This window comes from Macrosteles quadrilineatus, unplaced genomic scaffold, assembly GCF_028750875.1.
Source record: "Macrosteles quadrilineatus isolate MER2022 unplaced genomic scaffold, UCM_ALF_1.0 Scaffold_24__1_contigs__length_1734639, whole genome shotgun sequence".
NCBI lineage: Eukaryota > Metazoa > Arthropoda > Insecta > Hemiptera > Cicadellidae > Macrosteles > Macrosteles quadrilineatus.
In genome coordinates, this window is record NW_026542617.1 from 325,077 (window position 1) to 346,190 (window position 21,114).

At 38.1% G+C, this 21,114-nt stretch overlaps 1 protein-coding gene across 1 annotated transcript in view; it reads left to right on the forward strand.

Annotated features, from left to right (window-relative positions):
* The window catches only part of LOC129005601 (protein Wnt-16-like), a 109,373-nt gene extending 90,907 nt beyond the window's left edge, over positions 1–18,466 (forward strand). The window contains exons 4-7 of the mRNA XM_054434549.1: positions 1,877–2,024; positions 4,885–5,025; positions 8,965–9,213; positions 15,871–18,466. Coding sequence (XP_054290524.1) covers positions 1,877–2,024; positions 4,885–5,025; positions 8,965–9,213; positions 15,871–15,972 — 640 coding nt within the window. The 3' untranslated portion in view covers positions 15,973–18,466. The remainder of the gene's footprint in view (positions 1–1,876; positions 2,025–4,884; positions 5,026–8,964; positions 9,214–15,870) is intronic.
* Positions 18,467–21,114: the final 2,648 nt, after the last annotated feature.

The window sequence follows — 21,114 nt, forward strand, 5'->3', positions numbered from 1 at the left end:
GGGTTTGGAGCTATCCTCCAGCTAAAGGGGTCCGAGGGGACTTTATTAAAATGTTATCGTTGAAACATGTTCTTTTTTGCTAATTTGGGATAATTTTTTTTTAAATTTATCTACGAACATGTAATTTAATTTAAATTGTGAGGCTGTTAAAAAATTAAAAAAACCCTCCACAGCAAACCTGCAGAGTAATTGAATTTTCATTTACCTGGCTGGATTTCTACTAAAATATTTCCTTATACTTCCTATTTAAATAACATTAATTTTAGTGAGTACCTACTTAGGTTTGCTGGTACAGGGAAGGTAATAAGGAGTTTTATTTATTATTTTTTCATTTTTTTATAGCTTAATATGAAATCAACAAAATTGCCAAATTTGATTAAACTGTATCCATAAACAAGCAAACTACAACAGTTTATTTGTTCTCCAAAAGAAAAACATGGGATTTGTTATAAAAAACGTATCAATGACCTTACCTCAGTCATGGCAGGAGATTTGATTGTAAAAAAAAATAAAAACACACATCAATGTATACATGGCAGCTACAAAGCTGAAATTTGTGTCATTCTGTTCACAAATGATGCCAGTAAATAATGATTAGCCTCGTTGCGGCGTACAAGCGAACTACGGATTCATACCCGAAACCGGCCCTCACTTAAAAGACCACTCTCGTACATTTTCATTGGAAAAAACAATGTTCTCTACCTGAAGGATCGTGTAATTTGTTCTGCTGTAAAAATGATATCTTAAATAGTTTGAATACATAAATTAAAAATACAAATAATCCTAATGGCAGATAACTCACTAACGAGGCATTAAAAAATATTTATTCCTAACTTTCATTTTTCTTTTGACCCATTTAACCTGTTCTTAAAATATTTGTACTTACTTACGGGACACTCTGTATACTATAAAAGTTACATAAAAACTTAATAATATTACAACTAAATAAATATTACAAATAGCAAAAGATCGTAAAACTGTTATTTTTCTACTTTCATTATTGATAATGACACTTTAAAATACAGTCTAAAGCCTGGAGACAGGGTTGGTTGTTACAGAAACACCAGTCAAATGAATAATCATATCCAAAGAGTATGTTGAGTTTGACTGAATTTGCAACAGATGCTAATTTGTGTAACAGTTGTGAGCGATGTGGCATCTCTGAAACTGCAAGTAACTTTTGGAATCTTGACTTTCAATTGGTTTGCGTCGTTCCCTAATTCATCCTTAGTTAGAAATACAGAATTATATATCACTAAATCATCAAATTGAGACAGGAGCGCGATGTAGCATATTTTAACCTGACTATGAGTGAAAGGAGAGATGCATTTTGTAGTTTGGTTACTGACTAAGACCAAAGCCCAGTTGTTTTAATACCAAGACTATTTATTGAAATACCAATATAAGGACAGCTGGGTCTAGATTTGAACCATTAAAAAGCTATTGACTTTTATAATTATTATGCTACTAGTGTGATACTTTTAAAATAGCTTTTGGGTTTTCACGTGGTGTTCTACATAAGCAATATTACATTTGTATTCATGAATAGATCATACTAATCATTTTACAAATTTGTATTGCCTTTGCCATCTTACCTATAAATAAAAATATAACACAAATATTAATTATTGCAAATATATACCATCGCAGGGCTGCCCCGAGGGGAATTTTTAGGCCAGGAGGGTGCCGGACCCTCCCCCCCTCGCACTCGGGGTGGTCCTGATACTATGCTTGATCATGAAACTTCATAACATTGTTTAACAAACGAGTTTCAGCATGTCAACTGTAGAGAGTGAATGTTTTTCTCAAACAAATCTTCTTTCTCAAACATTCTATCATTTCACAAGACACTAAGTTTACGTTTGTTGGCTTTCAGTGACAATTTGCAGTATGGAGTGAACTTTGCCCGCAAGTTTGTAGATGCTCCGGAGAGGATAAAAGCCTCTGGACTTTCGATTAAGAACCAAAAATCCTGGAGTGTGAGAGTTAGAATGAATCTTCACAACAATGAAGCAGGCAGACAGGTTGGTAACAAATATGAGGAGTAAAGTGGGGTTTGATAATCATAGAGTTTTGGATTCTAAAAAACTTCCCAATTTCTTTGGAAAATATAAAGTAAATTGAACATTTTCCATTGCTAGATTTGTAAAATGAGGTGCCTTTACATTTGTTTTTGTCATGAGAACCGAAGCTCCCTGACGACTTCCCGGTACCTGGTTACCTAACCCGGGCCCCATGGCGTAGGCCGGAGCTTACGCACCAACCCTGTATACACCATGGGGTGGATGACTTAAGGCCATCAAGCTTATCGGCTGCCAAAGGCAACTCCCATCTGAAAGAGGGTTGCCCCTCAATCCTAACCAGGGATACCGACTACTTGGTCAAGCGCCCACTCCACCTGGGTTCCCCCAGGTACGACACCCTGAAGGACCATAGTGGAATGCCCTGACGCATTTAGTGCAAGCAACACTCGGGACCTATCCAATCCCTGACAGGCAAAACCCGCCATCAAAGCCAGGAAGAAGGGGACCACCAGCAAGCTGGTGGGGGGAACCCCAACCACCCATTACCACCACTACCCGATCGAGGCCTTACCCAGTTGCTGGGAAGCAGAGGTGACCAAGATGTAAGGTGCAAAATTTTAAGGGGGGTAAAAACGTACTGCGAATAAATGAACACCAGAACTTACCCGATTTTGATCCACAATAGCCTACTCCTAGGTCTATGCGTTGGCCCTAGCTTCGGCTATGAGCCAAAGAACGTAGGCCTAATTATTTAATAACATTTAAGTACACAAACACACCCACAACTGCATATTAATTCATAATAGCACTCCGTTTCACCAAACAAAGTTAAACCGACCGATTTTACAAGTATTTATCACCGACAACGACAACATAACCTCAAACTGGTGTTTGTTGATTGACGATGACAGACGATAACTAGACTGAATCCCCGATCAGCTGTTGGCTAGTTTCCAAAATCACCACCGGAGCGCTTAAGCCGCGGCCGAGGAAATCGGGATTTGAGCCGGACAAGAGTATTTCGCTGTTTGACCGCCGACTACGACGACGACACTACGATTTTATTACGGAGGTTAGCTATACCATACTAGTTAGGCTCTTTTCACGTTTTACGTTATTTTCATCTCACGCATTGTTAATCTATCATACATTTTCGCTTCCTTTAAGTCCCGATTCAAATTATCTAAATTTTAATAACTTAGTTTTCGCCGACTTCATTCTAGACCCGCCAGTTCCTGCCTGCCAGTGACTAGAGGTGATTATCGTTTGGTTTGATTTAAATCAATTAGTTTCAAAATTACAATTTCTATGAATGATTATTCCGTACGTTTATTCTAATGAATTCACCGTTTTAATACCCCGAGACTTGTCGTCTGAGTTCTAAACCCTGTCTTTGGCGGGCGAGAGAACCAAGTCTTGGGAGTAGGCTGATATGAACAATCAGCTACGAATATTAGTATTAAATTTATCTTAATCATCCCACGACAAATTCTCCATTCGATTAAATTTTAAATAAATTGATCAGTCAAAGCCGTGACAAGTTCATATCGACTCCTGGATTTTTTCTCGGCTCCTTCTGAGCACTCCGGGGAAGAAATTTGAGTGTGGCTGGTTCTAGGGGTAGGCCTAGCCTGATGTAGGTGAATACTAGTTTATTCCCCCCCTAGAATTTTGCGTCACAAAGGCGATAGATCCCTGAACACCCCCAGCGGGCTTGAACCCAGCACCCAATCTACTTCGTTTGCCCATCAAGCCCAACATCACTGCCAGGCCATCAGGGTTTCCCAAAAGGAGGCAGGAATAGAAGTGGATCCCACCCGGATGAACCTATCCAGCAAAGGTGGCGACACCCTTTGCTCAATTGAGGTTCCAGGGAAAACCCCCCACACTCTAGATAACCATACCTTCCGGTCTCAGAGACAGGGATTGGCTGATGGAGTGCGCCCAGCCGTTGCCCTCACACTGCGGAAAGTTATGTTCCCCTAGATTGTCCCCGTGAGCTGACGGGTACTCGCCTGACTTCACCTCCAGGAAGGCTACTTCCAAAGTCGAGGATTTGCCACACAGAATGCTGGTCGCATGAAGCAAGCGGGCCGAAGCCCAAAGGATCATAGCTACAGGCAGATGATAGATTGGTGGCGCACTTCTACCTCTCGCAGAGCTAAACATCCCACCAACCTGGATGGAGGAATGTCACTGGGTACTCTCCCCTAAGGGGCTGGCTTGTCCAGTCGTCCATAGCTATGGCCTACTTGCAGCGCCGATTCCAACACCGAGCAGTTACCTGCTTTACTTGCCCGTTTTTCCACCTCCCAGGAAGAGGCTATTTCCAGAGCCGAGGATATGCCTCACATAATGTCAGTCGTACACTACAGGCAGGGCAAGCCCCAAAGAACCACAGCCACAGGCAGGTGAGAGACCAAAGTCTAGCAGAGCTGAACATTCACCATCCTGGATGGAGGAATGTCACTGGGTACTCTCACTTTGGGTACAACCCAAAAAGAGGCTGGCTTGTCCAGTTGTCCATAACTGTGGCCTACCTGAAGTGCCGGTTCTAACACTGGGCAATTACCTCCCCTCTGGGGGGGCAAGAGCTAGGGTCCGCGTGATCGCTAGGCCACGTACCCACGCAAGCATGGGCCCCCTGCGGGCAAATGAGGTGCCTGGAGTGGAAACTTTTTAATGTGATTTGTACCTATTTATGACAATATTTTTATCTTTCCGAAACAGAGGTGCCGGAACTCCGTTCTGCCGCATTTCCTAGCAAATCGAGCACTGCATTTTTCTACGTAAACTTTACTTTAGTTCTTTTGTGTAGGAAAAAACTTATCTCCATTCAAATATATTATTTTCATTTCAGGTTGTGGCATCCCTGATGCGTATGCAATGCAGATGCCATGGCGTATCTGGCTCTTGCGAACTCAAGACTTGTTGGAAAACAATGCCATCCTTCACCGAAGTGGGTGATACTTTGAAAAGGAAATACCAACAGGCTGTACAGGTATTTACATAATTTTAAAATACTCTTTATTGGTTGAGTATATGAATCAGAAGCAGTATTTTTTTTAAAACTTAAGTCAAAATCATAAATTCAATCATTATTTTAATAAATGCATATAGTATGGCATTATGTTACAATAAATTGAAATAATCTCTGTTAATGAGCTTATTCTAAGGCTCTATGCTATCGAAGTTTTGCTTCACTTGTGTTGAGGTTTTAGGTGCTGTTTGTCTTTAAAACCTTAAAGACCTAAAGACAAAAAGCAAATGTAAAAAAGATCTTTTTTGAGAGTGTAATACTAGGTGCCAAACCATTGAACTACTATATCGTTTGTTCAGTCAGTCCTCTAGCTATAGAATGCTGTGGGACAGCGCTATCAGCAAAGGTCTCCAGAGATTCTTACCCTGCTCTGCACCTCTTATTCATAACCTTGTAATGATTGGCCTCCCAAATTGTATTCAAAGGGTTGCATTCTTATAGAGTTCACTGAAGCTTAAGATGGTCCATCTTCTTTGTCATCTGCAAGGGACAGGCCAAGGTATCAAAGGTCTTCATCTGAATATGTCGGATTGTTGTTGCTCACCAATGCGACTAAGTCAGAACCTGATGTCTTCAGTCACCTGATGAATGCTTGTATTCGACCAATCAGTTCCTCCCCAGGAATGTGGCTCCCTCTTACCAGATTGCCAAGGGTTGTCTGTCTTACCTTAAGGAGGTACTCTCAGTTAAAAAGCAGTTGATTAGCAGTCTCCTCTGACCTGCCAAACTTCGTGTATAGTGGAACTCCATATACAAACCCCTTCAATGCAGACAATTTCTGAACTGTCCATGCCTGGTGATCAGTCCTATTGTAGTTGTTGGTCCATATCTAACCTCAGAATTTCTGACGAAACCAGTTTGGAAGGTGTGTGAAGGGAAGGGTAATAAAAAAAAAATAATAAACAATAATCAAACATAAATTCCCTGTTTTATTGCATGTTAAAGTTCGTTTCAGCTGTTATTATTTCTTGTTAGATATTTATTTATTTGTGGAATATCTGTAATCTAAAAGTATATACTCATGTTAAATAATTTTAAGAACATTTCTATCATATTTACACTTGTTTGTGTTTTTAATTTAATTAATTTTTTCAACAGTTTTCAATATTAAAGATGTTTATAATCATGTTAAAAAGCTATATTCCTAAACTGTTTAAGTAGTAGGAAATCAATTTTTTTGTACAGTTAAAAGTTCACACTGACTCAAGACAAAGTAAAGGATGGAAAAGTCAAATTAGTATTATAAGAAAAGCTGCAACCAAGCCTTTTTATAAGGCTTATGCAGTTTTTGTATCGTAAATACATTGTAAAGGGTGTCCCAGTAAGAACGCCGGATTTGAGGAGCGTCTTATCCTTATCTGTATTTCAATAGGAAATTCCCAAATTATCAGCGATGTTACCCGTATTAGGTCCCATTTGTAGTCATGAATCGCTACACGACGTAACAACGCGTGGTCATAGTTAAAGTGCACTACAAGTACGGAAGCTGCGAACTATTTACGGCCGGGACAATGCACCAAATGATCCATCTGTCCGAAGATTGGTTTATAAGTTCGAATAAATTGGCTCAGTTCTATACTGGGGATATTAATTTAAAGTCGCTTGTTTTCGCCAATAACCCTCAAACAATCCAAGACTTGAAGGAGGAAATGATTCGTGCCATTAATGGAATTCAACAGGAAGTGTGTGAAAAAGTGATGGAAAACTTTGTCAAGAGATGTCGAGCTTGTCAGTATTTAGCAGGTTGGCACTTACAAGACATAATACTCAATTACTAATCGGAGATATTATGCTTTAAGATTCATGTTTCATATTGTAAATTTAGCGAGAAAATATATGGTTTGTTAACATTTCAAATCCGGCGTTCTTATTGGGACACCCTTTATATATGTGCTGTACCAAGTAATAATAAATAAATAAACAATAAATCCTTATTTGTCGTAAAAATACAGAGGTATTATTGATAAAGTCATAAAATGCAGTGCAACTGCCAGGTCATACAAGTATTTTTTTAATTTAAACTATCTTAAAGTTAATTGCTTAATATTGAAAAAAATTTATTGACAAATTTACATGACTAGTTAAAAAGACACAATCACAAATTAAAAACTACAACTGCTGAAAAGAAAAAAAATACAAAGAATACAACACCTAAAACTGGACATCTTCACAACTGAAAAAATCGTTCAGTCCCAACAAACCAAAAAAAGGGGTGTCCCAACAACCATAAGTAAAGCTTATTTTTAAAATCTTGTAATGGTCTGTTTGCAATTAGCTTTTGAAAAACATTGAGACTTTTATAGATAATATTTTGTGGCTACTTGAGGTTTTATTTAAATGATGTTATTCTAAAGCAGCACATTTTTGTTTCTTGTGTTGTACCTGTGATTGCTAAATTTCAGATTGTTATGCATCCCAAGGTTGTACATCATCATATACCATACAAATAAAGAACAGTCTGAATCTCGCATTCTATGAATAGTTTTTTACAATGCTCATTCTGATTTGATCTATTCATTACTCTTAATAAAGCCTTTATTTGTAATTTCAAAATATTTTTAATCTTGCTGTCCAGAGTATTTTTATATCCACCCCAGAATATCAATACATATGTTATAATGGATTGAAAGTAAGCATAGTATGCGGTTTTTATATAATTGTTTGGAATTTGGTGTCTCAGGCGTCTCAAAAGAAAAATTATTCAGGATAATTTTGAAGACAGATAATCAATGTGGGATTTCCAGGATAACCGATGGTCAATATTTATTTTTATTTATTTGAAACAAATTGAAACACACATTTTTACATATCATTTTTCACCATGCTGCAAAAGCCTGACATGGCTTGTCTGCAGCTCATTAAACTAAGGGAAATCAAGTCCAAACTCTTATCACTTCCATCAGTCAGTGTGTGTGTCCTCCTTATCTCTCTAGCCTGTTATCACAAACATCTTGAAGTCCCAAAACTCTTTACAATAAAACAAAAACCTAATATGATTTAAAAAATTGAAATTCTTGACAAACACAATCATTTAAAAAGCTGAATAACATTTTTTTATTTTTATTTTATTTTTTTTTTTTTTAATTTTATTATTTTTTTTTTTTATTTATGCAGTATAAATAAACTCTATTTAGTCGAAGAAAAAATAACTATTAAACAATTTACAAATTGATAACATTTTTTTTTTTTTTTTTTTTTTTTAACAAAACTCTTTAGACCCAGATGAAATAACTCTAATGATAACTCTAATGAACTCTCTAATAACTCTAATGAAATAACTCTAATGAGTAGGCCTATACCCTAAAATTTTGCTGTGTGAACATAGTTCATGTTAGTTACGGAGAAGTCTTGTTTTAATGTAAATACAATATTTTGAATTTTGTCTTCATTTAGTAATAATCCATTTTAATGGAACCACCTTGATGCAGCCAACATTGTCTGATGAACTGTGTAATGTCTAGCTCAATCAGCTTACTATTGAGATGAATGAAGGTGGTATCATCCGCATATCAAATGTACTTTTTATTTAAATATGATGGCAAATCATTTATATAAATTATAAACAAAGGGACCGGAGGGACTGAACCCTGAGGTATACCCCATTTCAATGTTTTTTCTTGAGAGATTTTTCCATAGGTAAAAACTATTTGCTTACGGTTTTGTAAATAAATAGGATGAGAAAAAAACTTAGAGGTGAACCAGAAAAACCTAAGATAATTTAATTTGTTTAAAAGAATATCAAAGTCAACACAGTCAAAAGCCTTACTGAAAAAGGAACGATGTGGGTGTTCTCATAAAAGGGGTACTTCATCAGCCCATCTCCGACAATGTTCTTCATATGGTACATATTTAATACAACAATTCTATTATATTTTTTATTACACATTGTAGTACTTTCAGGTGTCACGAGGTGTAATAACCGGAGCTGTTAAAACCAAAGGAAAGAAGCGTTTACGGCGCAAAAGTAAACAGAGTAAGAGGCTACCAGTGGCAAAGGGAGATTTGGTACACATCCACAAGTCTCCAAACTACTGCGTACAAGACCCTGTGAAAGGGATCCCAGGCACACAAGGTCGAGAGTGCAACAAGACTTCTACAGGACCTGACTCCTGTGATCTCCTATGTTGTGGTCGAGGGTACAACACTCAGGTAAGACACCCTTCTTGGAGAATGATTTGAGATGTTTAAGAATTTTGGAAAGTTATGAGGTTTAAGTTATTATGTTTAGCAGTGGCAGATTTGGGAGGGGTGGGCTGAAGGGACTGCAGCCTAGGGCGGCAGATTTTTAAGGACCGCAAATTTTAGATTGTGTTTTAGTATGTTTTTTTTTGTTTGAAATTTCAAAAATATATTTAGCTAAAATAAAAAATGAACTTTATAACTAGAAGAGTCGAAGGTTGAAAATTAGACGTACTGTAATGATCAAACCTTTCCACATTCAACCTCCACTAACACACAGCAAAGTGGCGTGATGACTCATTTTCTCGCGAGTTACTGATCAAGGCAACACTTACTTGTACTGATGCAAGCAATATATTAGGTATGGTATCCACTGTTTTGTTGACATGTTTATGATGTCACTGCAGTGATCAGGTGTTTGAAGTGAAGTTTTGAGGTTAGGAAACGAAATAAACAGCCAGCTGTCTTGAAACCTTTTAGTACAGAATTGAGATAGGGAATAATTATACTGTATGTATTTTGAATATTAAAGACGTTTTTTTTTATTCCAGATCATGTGAGTTGTTATTATTTGAATAGACTAAAATTTGCATTACAAAATTAAATACCTCGAATCAAACTATACAGTAGCCTACTTTTTTTACTATTAACCATTTGATTCCATTCCCACTCCAATAAAATAAAATAGTACTGTGTTTAGGATTTATCTGTTGTAAAACAATGTTACAAAGTAGGCTATGATAATTTAATCAAAACTTCATTTTACTTAAAATGTTTAAAATGTCGTTATTAAACCTTGTTTACTTTCATATTTAAAATTATTATCGTGGCTTTGGTAATTAATTACTAATGAGTTAGTATGCAATTAAAAAATAATAAGAATAGTATAGTAATGAGAATAAGATACCGGTAAGTCAAAAGCTAGTGGGGAGATTCAGCTACTGTGTAGGCCTACTGGTAAAAGACAGGTGAGTTGAGGCAGACGGCACTTATTATAGTTATTTGACCACTGTGATTTGGCGTCGACCTGCCGCAAGAAAAGCGTACACGGTTGGAGGGGGGGGGGGGAATCTTCAAATCCGCCTCTGTTGGTTTGTTAACTGTTTTGACTTAATTCAGTTTTATTTCAATTGAAGGAGGTAACTAAACCAAATCAGTGATTTAGCATCATCTGAAAGACCAGTTATAAAATGAAGTCGTCCAATGTTTCCACAGACCTTCGGTTGTATTTGGGCTTACGATATTTTTGAAAACTAATAAAATTGAGCTTAACCACAGAGAAGTAAGATAGAAACACACTTATGGCACAACCGTGCACTTTCAGCTGTAGTATGTTGTGCCAGAAAAATACTTGTGATGAGCAAAGAGCCAGAAAGGTGAGCACTGTGTGGACATTCCTATCGCACAGGGTCTTTCTCCACCGTGAGCGTTGTAGTACATGAGGGCTAGGGAGTGGTGTAAGTCATTTACAGCTGTGGCTGTTAATTTTAAAATAATAAAAATGTAATAACTGTACTTGTAAATTAATAAGTTAAAAGAACCCGATACTAGGGACAACTTACTACATAGCATGTTAACTCCGACTGACGTTCCACTCCGCTTCGTGCCATCGTTCCTCGTCGGTGACGTCACTCAGCAGTGCAGCCAACCACACACACAAACTCAATATTCCTCTGGCAATGTAATATAGCCTTATATATTACACTCGCCCAAACTTAAAATAAAACTCTTCTCTATCGGCCTAACCTTTTTCTTCTAGGCTAAGCCAAATTAACAATTCTTTTTTTCTTTTCTTCTTTACAATTTTTTTTTTGTTTCTAAGCTTCACAAAATATTTCAATAACACTAAATAAACTTTCCTTCTTCAAATAAATAAACATAAAATCTTCTCTCTCTCTAACTCGGCCTTTTAACTTAAAGGTCGAGCCGCTTCGGCTTTTGCACAGTCCTTTGAGATCTCCGAAGTGGCGGCGGGCTGCACTGCTGGCTGGGCTGCACTTCGGGATGCTCGTCTGTAGTGTGCGTAGCTGGAGACTTAGGTAGGCCTACACTCCGTTGTTGTCTTGGTGATGTATTCCGAGTTTCCATGACACGAGGTGATCGCTCTGGCGGAGTTTGTATTCCCACAGCAGACTTGTTCTCAGGGGATTTGATCGGAGATTGCACTACTGGGCTATTGACTGTAACTTCCTCTTCCTCAGTCAACTTACTAGATCTCAAATGATCAGCGTGGCAGAAACGTATTTTACCTCCCAGGACGCTCACCACATAAGTAGACGGACTTTTCCGCTCCAAAATTCTCCCAGGAATCCAAGAAATGATCTCCTGCCGTACTGACTTCACAAGCACCTTTTCTCCCTCCACAAAGGATCTGAAACTTCCCCGATGGTTATCGGCTGCTTCCTTCTGCGCCTCCCTCTTCTTATCAATGGCTGACAATAAACAGGGTTTAAGCATTGTCAACTTAGTTCTCGGTTTCCATTGAAGGAACAATTCCGCAGGGGTAACACCAGTGACAGTACTGGGTGTGTTGCGAAATGCAAAGAGGAAATTATCCAATTTATGTTGTAAAGAAATGGTCTCAGAACCACTAGCCATAACCTGTCTTTTAAGGTTCTTCTTGACTTCCTGTACAAATCTTTCTGCAGCCCCATTCGAGGCAGGATGGTAAGGAGGTGAGAGCGTAAACTTAATACCGTTGTTGCTCAGAAATTCTCTGAATTCCCCACTAGCAAAATTGGGACCATTATCACTGACCAATTCTTCAGGTAGGCCAAAAGACGCAAACAGCGTACGCAGTTTTTCAATGGTTTTAAACGATGTAGTAGATTTCATGATAAACACTTCTAGCCATTTGCTAAAACTTTTAACAACTATGAGCATTTGTTGTCTTGTTAGTGGGTCTTCCGCATAATCCACGTGGATGCGCTGCCACCTACTTGAAGCTCTAGGCCACTGACATAATGGCACCTTAGCCACAGCATTCCTTGTACACTGACACACATGACATGAGAGAACAGTCTCTTCAATGGTTTTATCAATCCCCGGCCACCAAACAAAGCTTCGGTCTAACATTTTCATCCTATTTATTCCGGGATGCTGATCATGCAGCAATTGGATAACGGCACTCCTCAGTTTCTCTGGCACCTCTACTCGACTACCCCATAAAACACACTGGTTCTCCACGGACAACTCATCCCTTCTTCGAAAATAAGCAACCAGCTCAGAATCTTGACTATCACGCCACCCATGCCAAATGAAATCTCTGACCTTTGTCAAAACAGGATCAGTATCAGTAAGTCGAGCGATATCCTTAGCAGTAATAGGATTGAGATCACTCACCAATTTGAAACAGTCAAAGGCCTCTACCAGGGAAGAAACATGAGAGATGTAGTTGGAATCCAGCTCCAATTGGTCGTCATCAGGTAACGGTAATCTCGAAAGAGCGTCCGCATGTGGCAAGTCCAAGCCACGGCGGTACTTTACTTCAAAACTGTAGGCGGAGAGGATCAGGGCCCATCGTTGAAGACGCGCAGCGGCGACACAGGGAACTCCCCGCTTATTTCCAAAGATTGTCACTAAAGGAGCATGGTCAGTCTGTAACACGACATTTTTCCTACCGTAAATATATTTATGGAATTTTTTTACTCCAAAAACAAGAGCCAAATCTTCTCTATGCAACTGTGAATAATTTCTTTCACTAGCACTCAAGGATTTCGATGCGAAGGCAATAGGCCTCTCTACTCCATCAATAAGGTGCGAAAGCACGGCACCAACACCTCGTGGACTTGCGTCACAAGTCAAAACTAATGGTCTATTTACATCATAATGAACTAAGACATCTGAAGACAATACCCATGTCTTACTTTCTTGAAAAACAGAAGAACATTGGGATGACCATACCCACGGTGCATCCTTACGAAGTAGATCGTAAAAACAGCTAAGTTTGTCTGAAAGATGGCAAATAAACTTCCCATAATAATTTATAAGGCCTACATAGGCTCTTAACTCTTCCTTTGAAGTTGGCTCAGGTGCGTTCCGAATCGCCTCTAAGATACCCTCCTGCGGGCTGATCCCTTTGGACGACAAACAGTAGCCTAGGTACTGTACTGACGGCTGTAAGAATTTACATTTAGAATCATTTACCTTGACTCCATAACTTTGAAGACGTTGAAGAACACTCTCCAAGCGTGACAACGCTTCCTCTTGCGAAGATCCACCCACCAGTACGTCATCCAAATATGCCACTGACCCAGGTAGGCCACCAATAATTTTGTCCATGGCCGCTTGAAAGAGAGCCGGAGCCGAAGACAAACCATACGGCAGACGTCGCAAACGCACTAAGCCTTTGTGCGTAGTTAGAGTCAAGAGTGGTTGGGACTCCTCCGCCACAGGAAGTTGGAGATACGCTGCCTCCAAGTCCAAAACTGAAAACCAGCTACAACCTGCTAGAGTAGCAAAAATGTCCTCCGGTTGAGGCAAGGGATAGTGTTCCGACTGGATCACTTGATTAAGGGTTACTTTAAAGTCCCCGCAGAGTCGCACCCCACTTTTCTTCTGAATCACCACAATAGGAGTAGCCCACTGAGAGCTGGTAACGGGATAAGCAATACCTTCAGCAATCATCCTATCAATCTCATCTTCTACTGATTTACGCAACGCGTAAGGAACAGGGCGATATTTACAAAATTTTGGCACAGCATCCTCTTTTAACACAATACGTGCCTCAACATCCTTAATTTCACCAGGACCTCCTTTGAACACAGAGGCATACTTTTGTTTCAAACCAGAAACGACTTTAGGCTCATCGGCCTTACCTAGGGTTAGGTTAGGTTCACCACCCTTAGATTTAACACTGCCTGATAGGCTATTAAAATTACAAATAAAAATAGATTTCCAGTCAAAAGCGATATGTTGTAGCCAACTACGGCCTAGAAGCATAGGCTGGTTCGTACGATCAATCTTAACGACTATCATAGGTAAATGATAAGTCTGGTCCATGTAGGCTACTTTGACTAAAGCTTGTCCAATAACATTGACTTCATTGCCTGAATATGTAAGCAACTTGATATCTACAGTACTCAATTGTACATGAGGGAAATATTTGTTAAACAATTCTTGAGGGCACACAGTTAGTGCCGAGCCAGTATCAATTTCCATTAATACGGATACATTCTCTATCTCTAGGCTTACCTTAAAGGCAGAAACATTGTCACCAGAATTCATACTGTACAAAGACAAACTTTCAAACTTCACTTCATCTGGACCATGACTAGGCCTAGGCCTATTTTCCTCTTCCATCTGATGGATTTTAAATTTACCACTTTTTATGGAATTTTTCACTGGATTTTCTGATTTGAACCTGCAAACCTTACTGATATGACCCAACTTTTTACACCCATGGCACTTGTAATTACTATACGGGCAATTATTAGCCCTATGCTCTGGATTGCCACAACGAAAACACTTATTTATCTGGGACATATCTCCCTTCACATCACTTGAATTTGATTTAGATCCCGCACTGTGAAAATTTGAACCTCGGTTGGAAACACGTGGATTCTTCTTGACCTGAAACCTGGAAATTTCCTGAACACTTGTATTCGAGAATAGACCTGTTTGTTTCTCGGCCTGTTCAAGCCTGAGTGCAAGAGCCAACGTTTTCTTCAAATCCATTTCTTCGGAAAGTAATTTTTGACGAATTGCTTCATTTTTAATTCCCGAAACTAACTTGTCTCTCAGTGCGTCCGATAAGAATGTTCCAAAATCACACGTCGAAGCCAAATGCTTCACTGCCACTACGAACTCTGCAATACTTTCAGATTGTTTCTGGCATCGACTATAAAAAGTATAACGCTCAGCGACCACAAGGCGTTTAGGAGAATAATGATCTTCCAAGATTTTGCTCAAATTATCGTAAGATTCTTCATCAATCTTCTTAGGAGAAATAAGATCGGTGAGGACGGCTAATATTTTAGGGCCTATTACAGTAATCAAGATGGAGACCTGCTTCACGTCCTTGACCTCGTTGGCCTTGAAAAAGTGTTTGAAAAAGTGAACGTAACAAATACGAACTAATATCTTCTTCGTACGGATTAAACTCCGATATCCGACCGATACTAGACATTTCACGCACACGCGGATTTAATTTCGTCGCCAAATGTAATAACTGTACTTGTAAATTAATAAGTTAAAAGAACCCGATACTAGGGACAACTTACTACATAGCATGTTAACTCCGACTGACGTTCCACTCCGCTTCGTGCCATCGTTCCTCGTCGGTGACGTCACTCAGCAGTGCAGCCAACCACACACACAAACTCAATATTCCTCTGGCAATGTAATATAGCCTTATATATTACAACCCTAATAATGTCAACCAGTTTCAAGAACTTTTTAATTAAGTTACCTTTTTAGCGAATTTCCTATTTAGGGAATAAGCTATTTTGTTTTGTAGTTGCCTTGAGTTCTTGAAGTGTTACAGTATTTTCCTTACACTCATTTTGCCACGAGCTGTGGCATCTGAGGGGCCAAGGTCAGAAAGTATCCCAACAACCACCAGGATTTTAATTTAGATTGTAGTCATAAATGCCATTTACCCTATTAGAAATGAACTGTTTGTTTAAGGTGATGAAGCACGTGGAAAGATGCCATTGCAAGTTTGTCTGGTGCTGCTACGTCAAATGCAAGACTTGCGAGACCCAAATTGATCGTCACACATGCAAATAAATCTCACGAATTGCAGTACACAAATTAGTTAAGAAATAATTTAAGGTAGAGTAAGTTGTGTGCAATCACAAGTGATTTTACTGTCATCGACGTTTGCTTGATTCTGTTAAGATTGCTATGCGGTAACTTAGAGTTAGATCTTTGTGTCTCAGTGTCCCTATATTAGCCTCTCTTCCTTTAGCTCTCTCTTCTCTCTATTTATAATTAAATTATAAACTGTTTAGTCAATATTATATGTCTTATAATTTTTTATGATAAGATGCTAATCTATTTTACTTTGTAAAACTAATAACCCAACCTGAAAAAAATGCCAAATATAAAAAATTAGATAACTAGATTTCCAGCTAAGTGTAATGTATGCTATTGTAAGATTTATTGTATTATTTCCACTTAAATTAAATGAATATGATTTGTAGTTGATATATTCAATTAGTGATAAAAATGTTAAAACAAATATATAAATTCTTAGTTCTATTAATATCCAATTTTACCGAAGAAAATTAATTATAAATTGAAAATCCAGTTAAGTTTGTCTCTTTGTCTTTTTGTTTGAATGGTAAATGTAAGATATCTAATCCACATAATGAAAGTGTGATGCAAGGTAAAAAGAAGCACCTAACTTCTAAACAAATTTTTACTTTGACAGTAACTTGTAGTGTATTTAGACTCAAGAGACTGTAGTAGCCTCTTAAGCTTTAACAATGAAAATCCTTGTATAACGTTAACAAATTTAGATTTCTTACAAAATAAGTCAAAATAGTCAAAGTGTAAAACCTTTTCAATCAGGGTGGGAGCAAATTTTCTGTTTCTTACCTTAGCTTTCCTTACTCTTGTTGTTTTATTACTTAATAAGAAGCAGGACTAACTGTGTTCACTTCCTCTCCCTAAGTTAGTATGATAGTGGGATTGCATTTATAATTAATGATCTAATCTTTTGATTCACATGAATTAAAGCCAAACTACATGATCATGGAGTAACTAAATTATGATATGGGATGAAGTGATATATCCTATAATTTTGTCATTGGGTGATACCATAGACAAATAGAATAAATATAGACTGTCAGCTGTGCTGCGGTTGGCATAAGTCCCGGCATCCACCGCTAGGTTTGCCGTGTAGTTATGGCGCACACCGCTGCAGCATCTGCTGGTCACATACGGCTCCTGCGCTCCTCGCCTGCAGCGGTGGCCACCGGAACCTTCCTTTGACAGTCTATATTTATTCTATTTGTCTATGGTGATACTCTTGCTGATCATGTCACTAATAAAACCCCAAAACAAAATTTAGATTAATAATTAATTACAGTACAGTAATAATACTAAAAACACAACTTACTAGACTACTACTTTTGAAACAATACCTTAGTTTATAACACAGAGTAACTTATGTAAGTGTTTACTTTGTAAGACCAACTAAGTATTATGGTTAATTTCAAATGCACCAAGTGGTATAACATCTTTAACATCTATAATTTTAAACAAACAACATTTTGAATAAATTTAGTGAATATTACTGTTGACAAAATAATTATGTTATGGGGTTTTACATACACTTGTCTAAAATTCTAATGTTAAACAATAACAGTTGAAAACAGGTTTCAGTATTTTACATTTTTCAGTAACCCCCATAGTTAATTATCCATTATTCAAAACCAAGGCTTTTTAGCATTGAAAAATTATCTTATGAAGTAGACAAAAACATATAGGCCTACAAAAACTTTTCTTGTTGTTTACTAGGCTAACATTTTATATTTTAAAATGTCTTTTGAAATTGGAACTTAGCTTAAAATGGGATCAGCTGGTCTCCAATACAAAAGGAAAGGAATAAGCATTTCTCAAACTTAGGAAAGCCAATTAAACAAAATCTACAAAGTGTAAAACGTGAAATGTTCAGAAGAAGTTGCAGGGAGATAACTACAATTGGTATAACATATTATATTTTCCAACTCTTCCTTTTGTCACAACCATAACGAAGTAAAAAGTCATCAATCATATTATTTATTTATTTTGCTTATATACTCCTGCTGAATTTTCAATGTGATTCAGTTTCTGTGTTATAATTGTTTTCACTATCCATTCATTTCTTGTGGAAATATTGCACACATTGTACTTGGTATTCCTCTATTATTACCAGTCAAGTTGCAACACTTAAACAATAATTATTGTTTAAACAAATAAATCCCACTATTTACACAATGTTAACAACCTTCGTTAGCAATGTACCTAATCAATGTAGAAATATAGTTTATCTCTTAATTTATAGTATTAATTTGTAATTAATTGTATTGTTGTAACCGCCATGTCAATATGTAAAATTGTACAAGTTCCTTCTACTACTAAGGACAATGCTCCTAGATTTAATGGTATTTTAAATATCACATAGTAAGATCAGTATTTAAAGTTCTAAAATAGATTTTAAAGTGTAATCGATTTGTGATTTATATAGTTTAAAATATGTTTTCTTCCTATACATTCTGTATAAATAATAAATTAAACTTTTGATAAGATGTTTTGTATGAACATTTCATTTCATCCCTTTAAATGACAGTATATAGTGATAATTTTTTTGCAAACATATTAATATAATTTTATTTTAATAAAAATACTGCAATTGCAGAACTACTCCTAATAGTCTGTCAATGAAGGGGTCTTGTGCGTGGACAGAACCATTGATCATATACAATATACAATCACCGTGCGCACGGCTGAACGGGCTCGGGACTGCGGCGGCACTCTCCTGAGCCCGTTCAGCCGTGCGCACGGTGATAGTTTTATTTAAATGTTTTCGTCTTCATCAGTGTCGTGTTTTTATGTTTACGTGGTCAGACTATGTTTTTTCAATGTAAAATATTTTACGCGGTTGTTACACCAACAATGCAACTAAGTATGGAATAAGATGTTACCCCCCCCTACTAAAGAAGAAATAAAAGAAGCATTGAGACGAATGAAAAACTGGAAAGCTCCAGGAATTGACAATATCCCCCCTAATATCCTCAAGGCAAATCCAGACATGTTATGCTCCTTTTTAGAACCCCTATTAAAGAAGATCTGGGAAAGGGAAACAATACCAGAAGAATGGAATCAAGGAGTACTCATAAAGCTTCCAAAGAAAGGAGATCTGACAGACTGCAATAACTGGAGGGGAATCACACTGTTGCCAACCTGCAGTAAAATTCTTTCAAGAATAATTCTCAACAGAATTCGGAAACCCGTTGAAGAAGTCCTTCGTGAAGAACAAGCAGGATTCAGGGAATCTCGATCGACAACAGACCACATCAACACTTTGAGAATAATCATTGAACAGTTTGTGGAGTATCAAGCTTCATTATATATAGTTTTCGTAGATTTTGAAAAGGCCTTCGATTCTGTCAGTAGGAGGAAGATGTGGGCTGCAATGGAAGCTTTTGGAATTCCTCACAAAATCATAAGGCTCACACAAAAGATGTATGATGGATACATTTGCCAGGTGGAACACGCTGGGAGCCTCTCAGAACCAATCTCAGTGGAGTCTGGAGTAAAGCAGGGGTGCCTCTTGTCACCAATATTGTTTATAATGACGCTTGATTGCATGCTTCGGAAGGCAACAAATAGAAACCGAGGCATAAGGTGGGGGTTGCATGGCCGCCTAGAAGAACTGGATTTTGCAGACGACTTATGTCTCCTTGCAGAAAGCTTCCGTGACATTGAAATGAAACTAAATGATCTCCGTGTAGAAGCTTCAGATGTTGGGCTTAAAATAAATGGAAGGAAGACTATGGAAATGCGTATAAATGCACGTAACAATCAAGTCTTGCAGCTACACAACAAAGACATTGAGAGCGTAACTGAGTTTTGTTACCTTGGTAGCATGGTAGGACTGGATGGAGGAACAGACCTAGATATCAAAAGCAGAATTAGGAAGGCCAAGGGAGCGTTTGCCCAACTACGCCCTGTGTGGACATCAAGGCAGATTCTGCAGAAGACAAAATTAAGACTGTTCAACTCCAATGTCATGTCTGTCTTGCTATATGGCTGTGAGACCTGGAAGATTAACAACACAGAAGTGCAAAGCCTACAAGCATATGTCAATAGGTGCCTGCGGTACATTTTGAAAATCTGGTGGCCTAATGTGATAAGAAACGAAGATCTTTGGATGATAACCAAGCAAGAACCAATCAAAAAGATTATCACCAGAAGAAGGTGGAGATGGATTGGCCATACGTTGAGAAGGCCGCAGAGCTGTATAGCAAGACAGGCACTAGACTGGAATCCGCAGGGAAACAGAAAGCGGGGCAGGCCAAAAACAACATGGAGGAGAACCATAGAAAGAGACCTAGCAAGAAGACAGCTGACATGGAGACAGGCCAAGGCACTTGCTGAGGATCGAGACGGGTGGCGAGATTTCGTCGAGGCCCTATGTTCCACCTAGGAACTCACGGAAATAAGTCAAGTAAGTCATGGAATAACCTAGTGCAACAGCGGAGCAGAAGATGACCTAAAGGTCGAAACGTGCGTCCTCCATAAATATAACTGGATTGATTGACGTAAGTTGTAATTATTAATTTAAACATCAATCCGTTTGCTACAAATCAATCATGATACTAAATTAGTATTGCAGCCTGTGATAAATGTTAAGTATTCTTAAGATGATGGCTTGAAAAGGTAGTTTTGAAAACCAAAATCATTTAAAGCTATGGTTCCACAGGATGCGGAATCTCCGCCGTGCGGTGCGATTTTTTCCGCTGGGGAATTAAAACGACACTGGTTTAATGGAGTTCCCATGTGTGTGGTTCCACTGACTTGCGATTCCGCATCCCGAATTTTCGGTTCCGCATGGCGGAGAAATCGTACTGGTCTGAGAGCAGTAGCAGTGCGGATTCCGCCAGCGGAGAAGAGCCATCAAATATTGCGACCGTGCAGTTTCATTATGTCTTATGCTGTAAAAAGAGTTATAGATGAACGATTATAAAGTAACACCTATAATCGCAACAAACAACCGATTTTCAACAAACTAACTGTTAAAATAAATTATTATAATACATTTAACATAAACTGTCGAAAATGGTAGACCTGACGAACAATTATCCTGAGATGTTTGGGTATCAAGTGTTAAACGGGATCTCGTGATTGAAACACCTTAAGTTTTGTTAAATAAATAGCAAA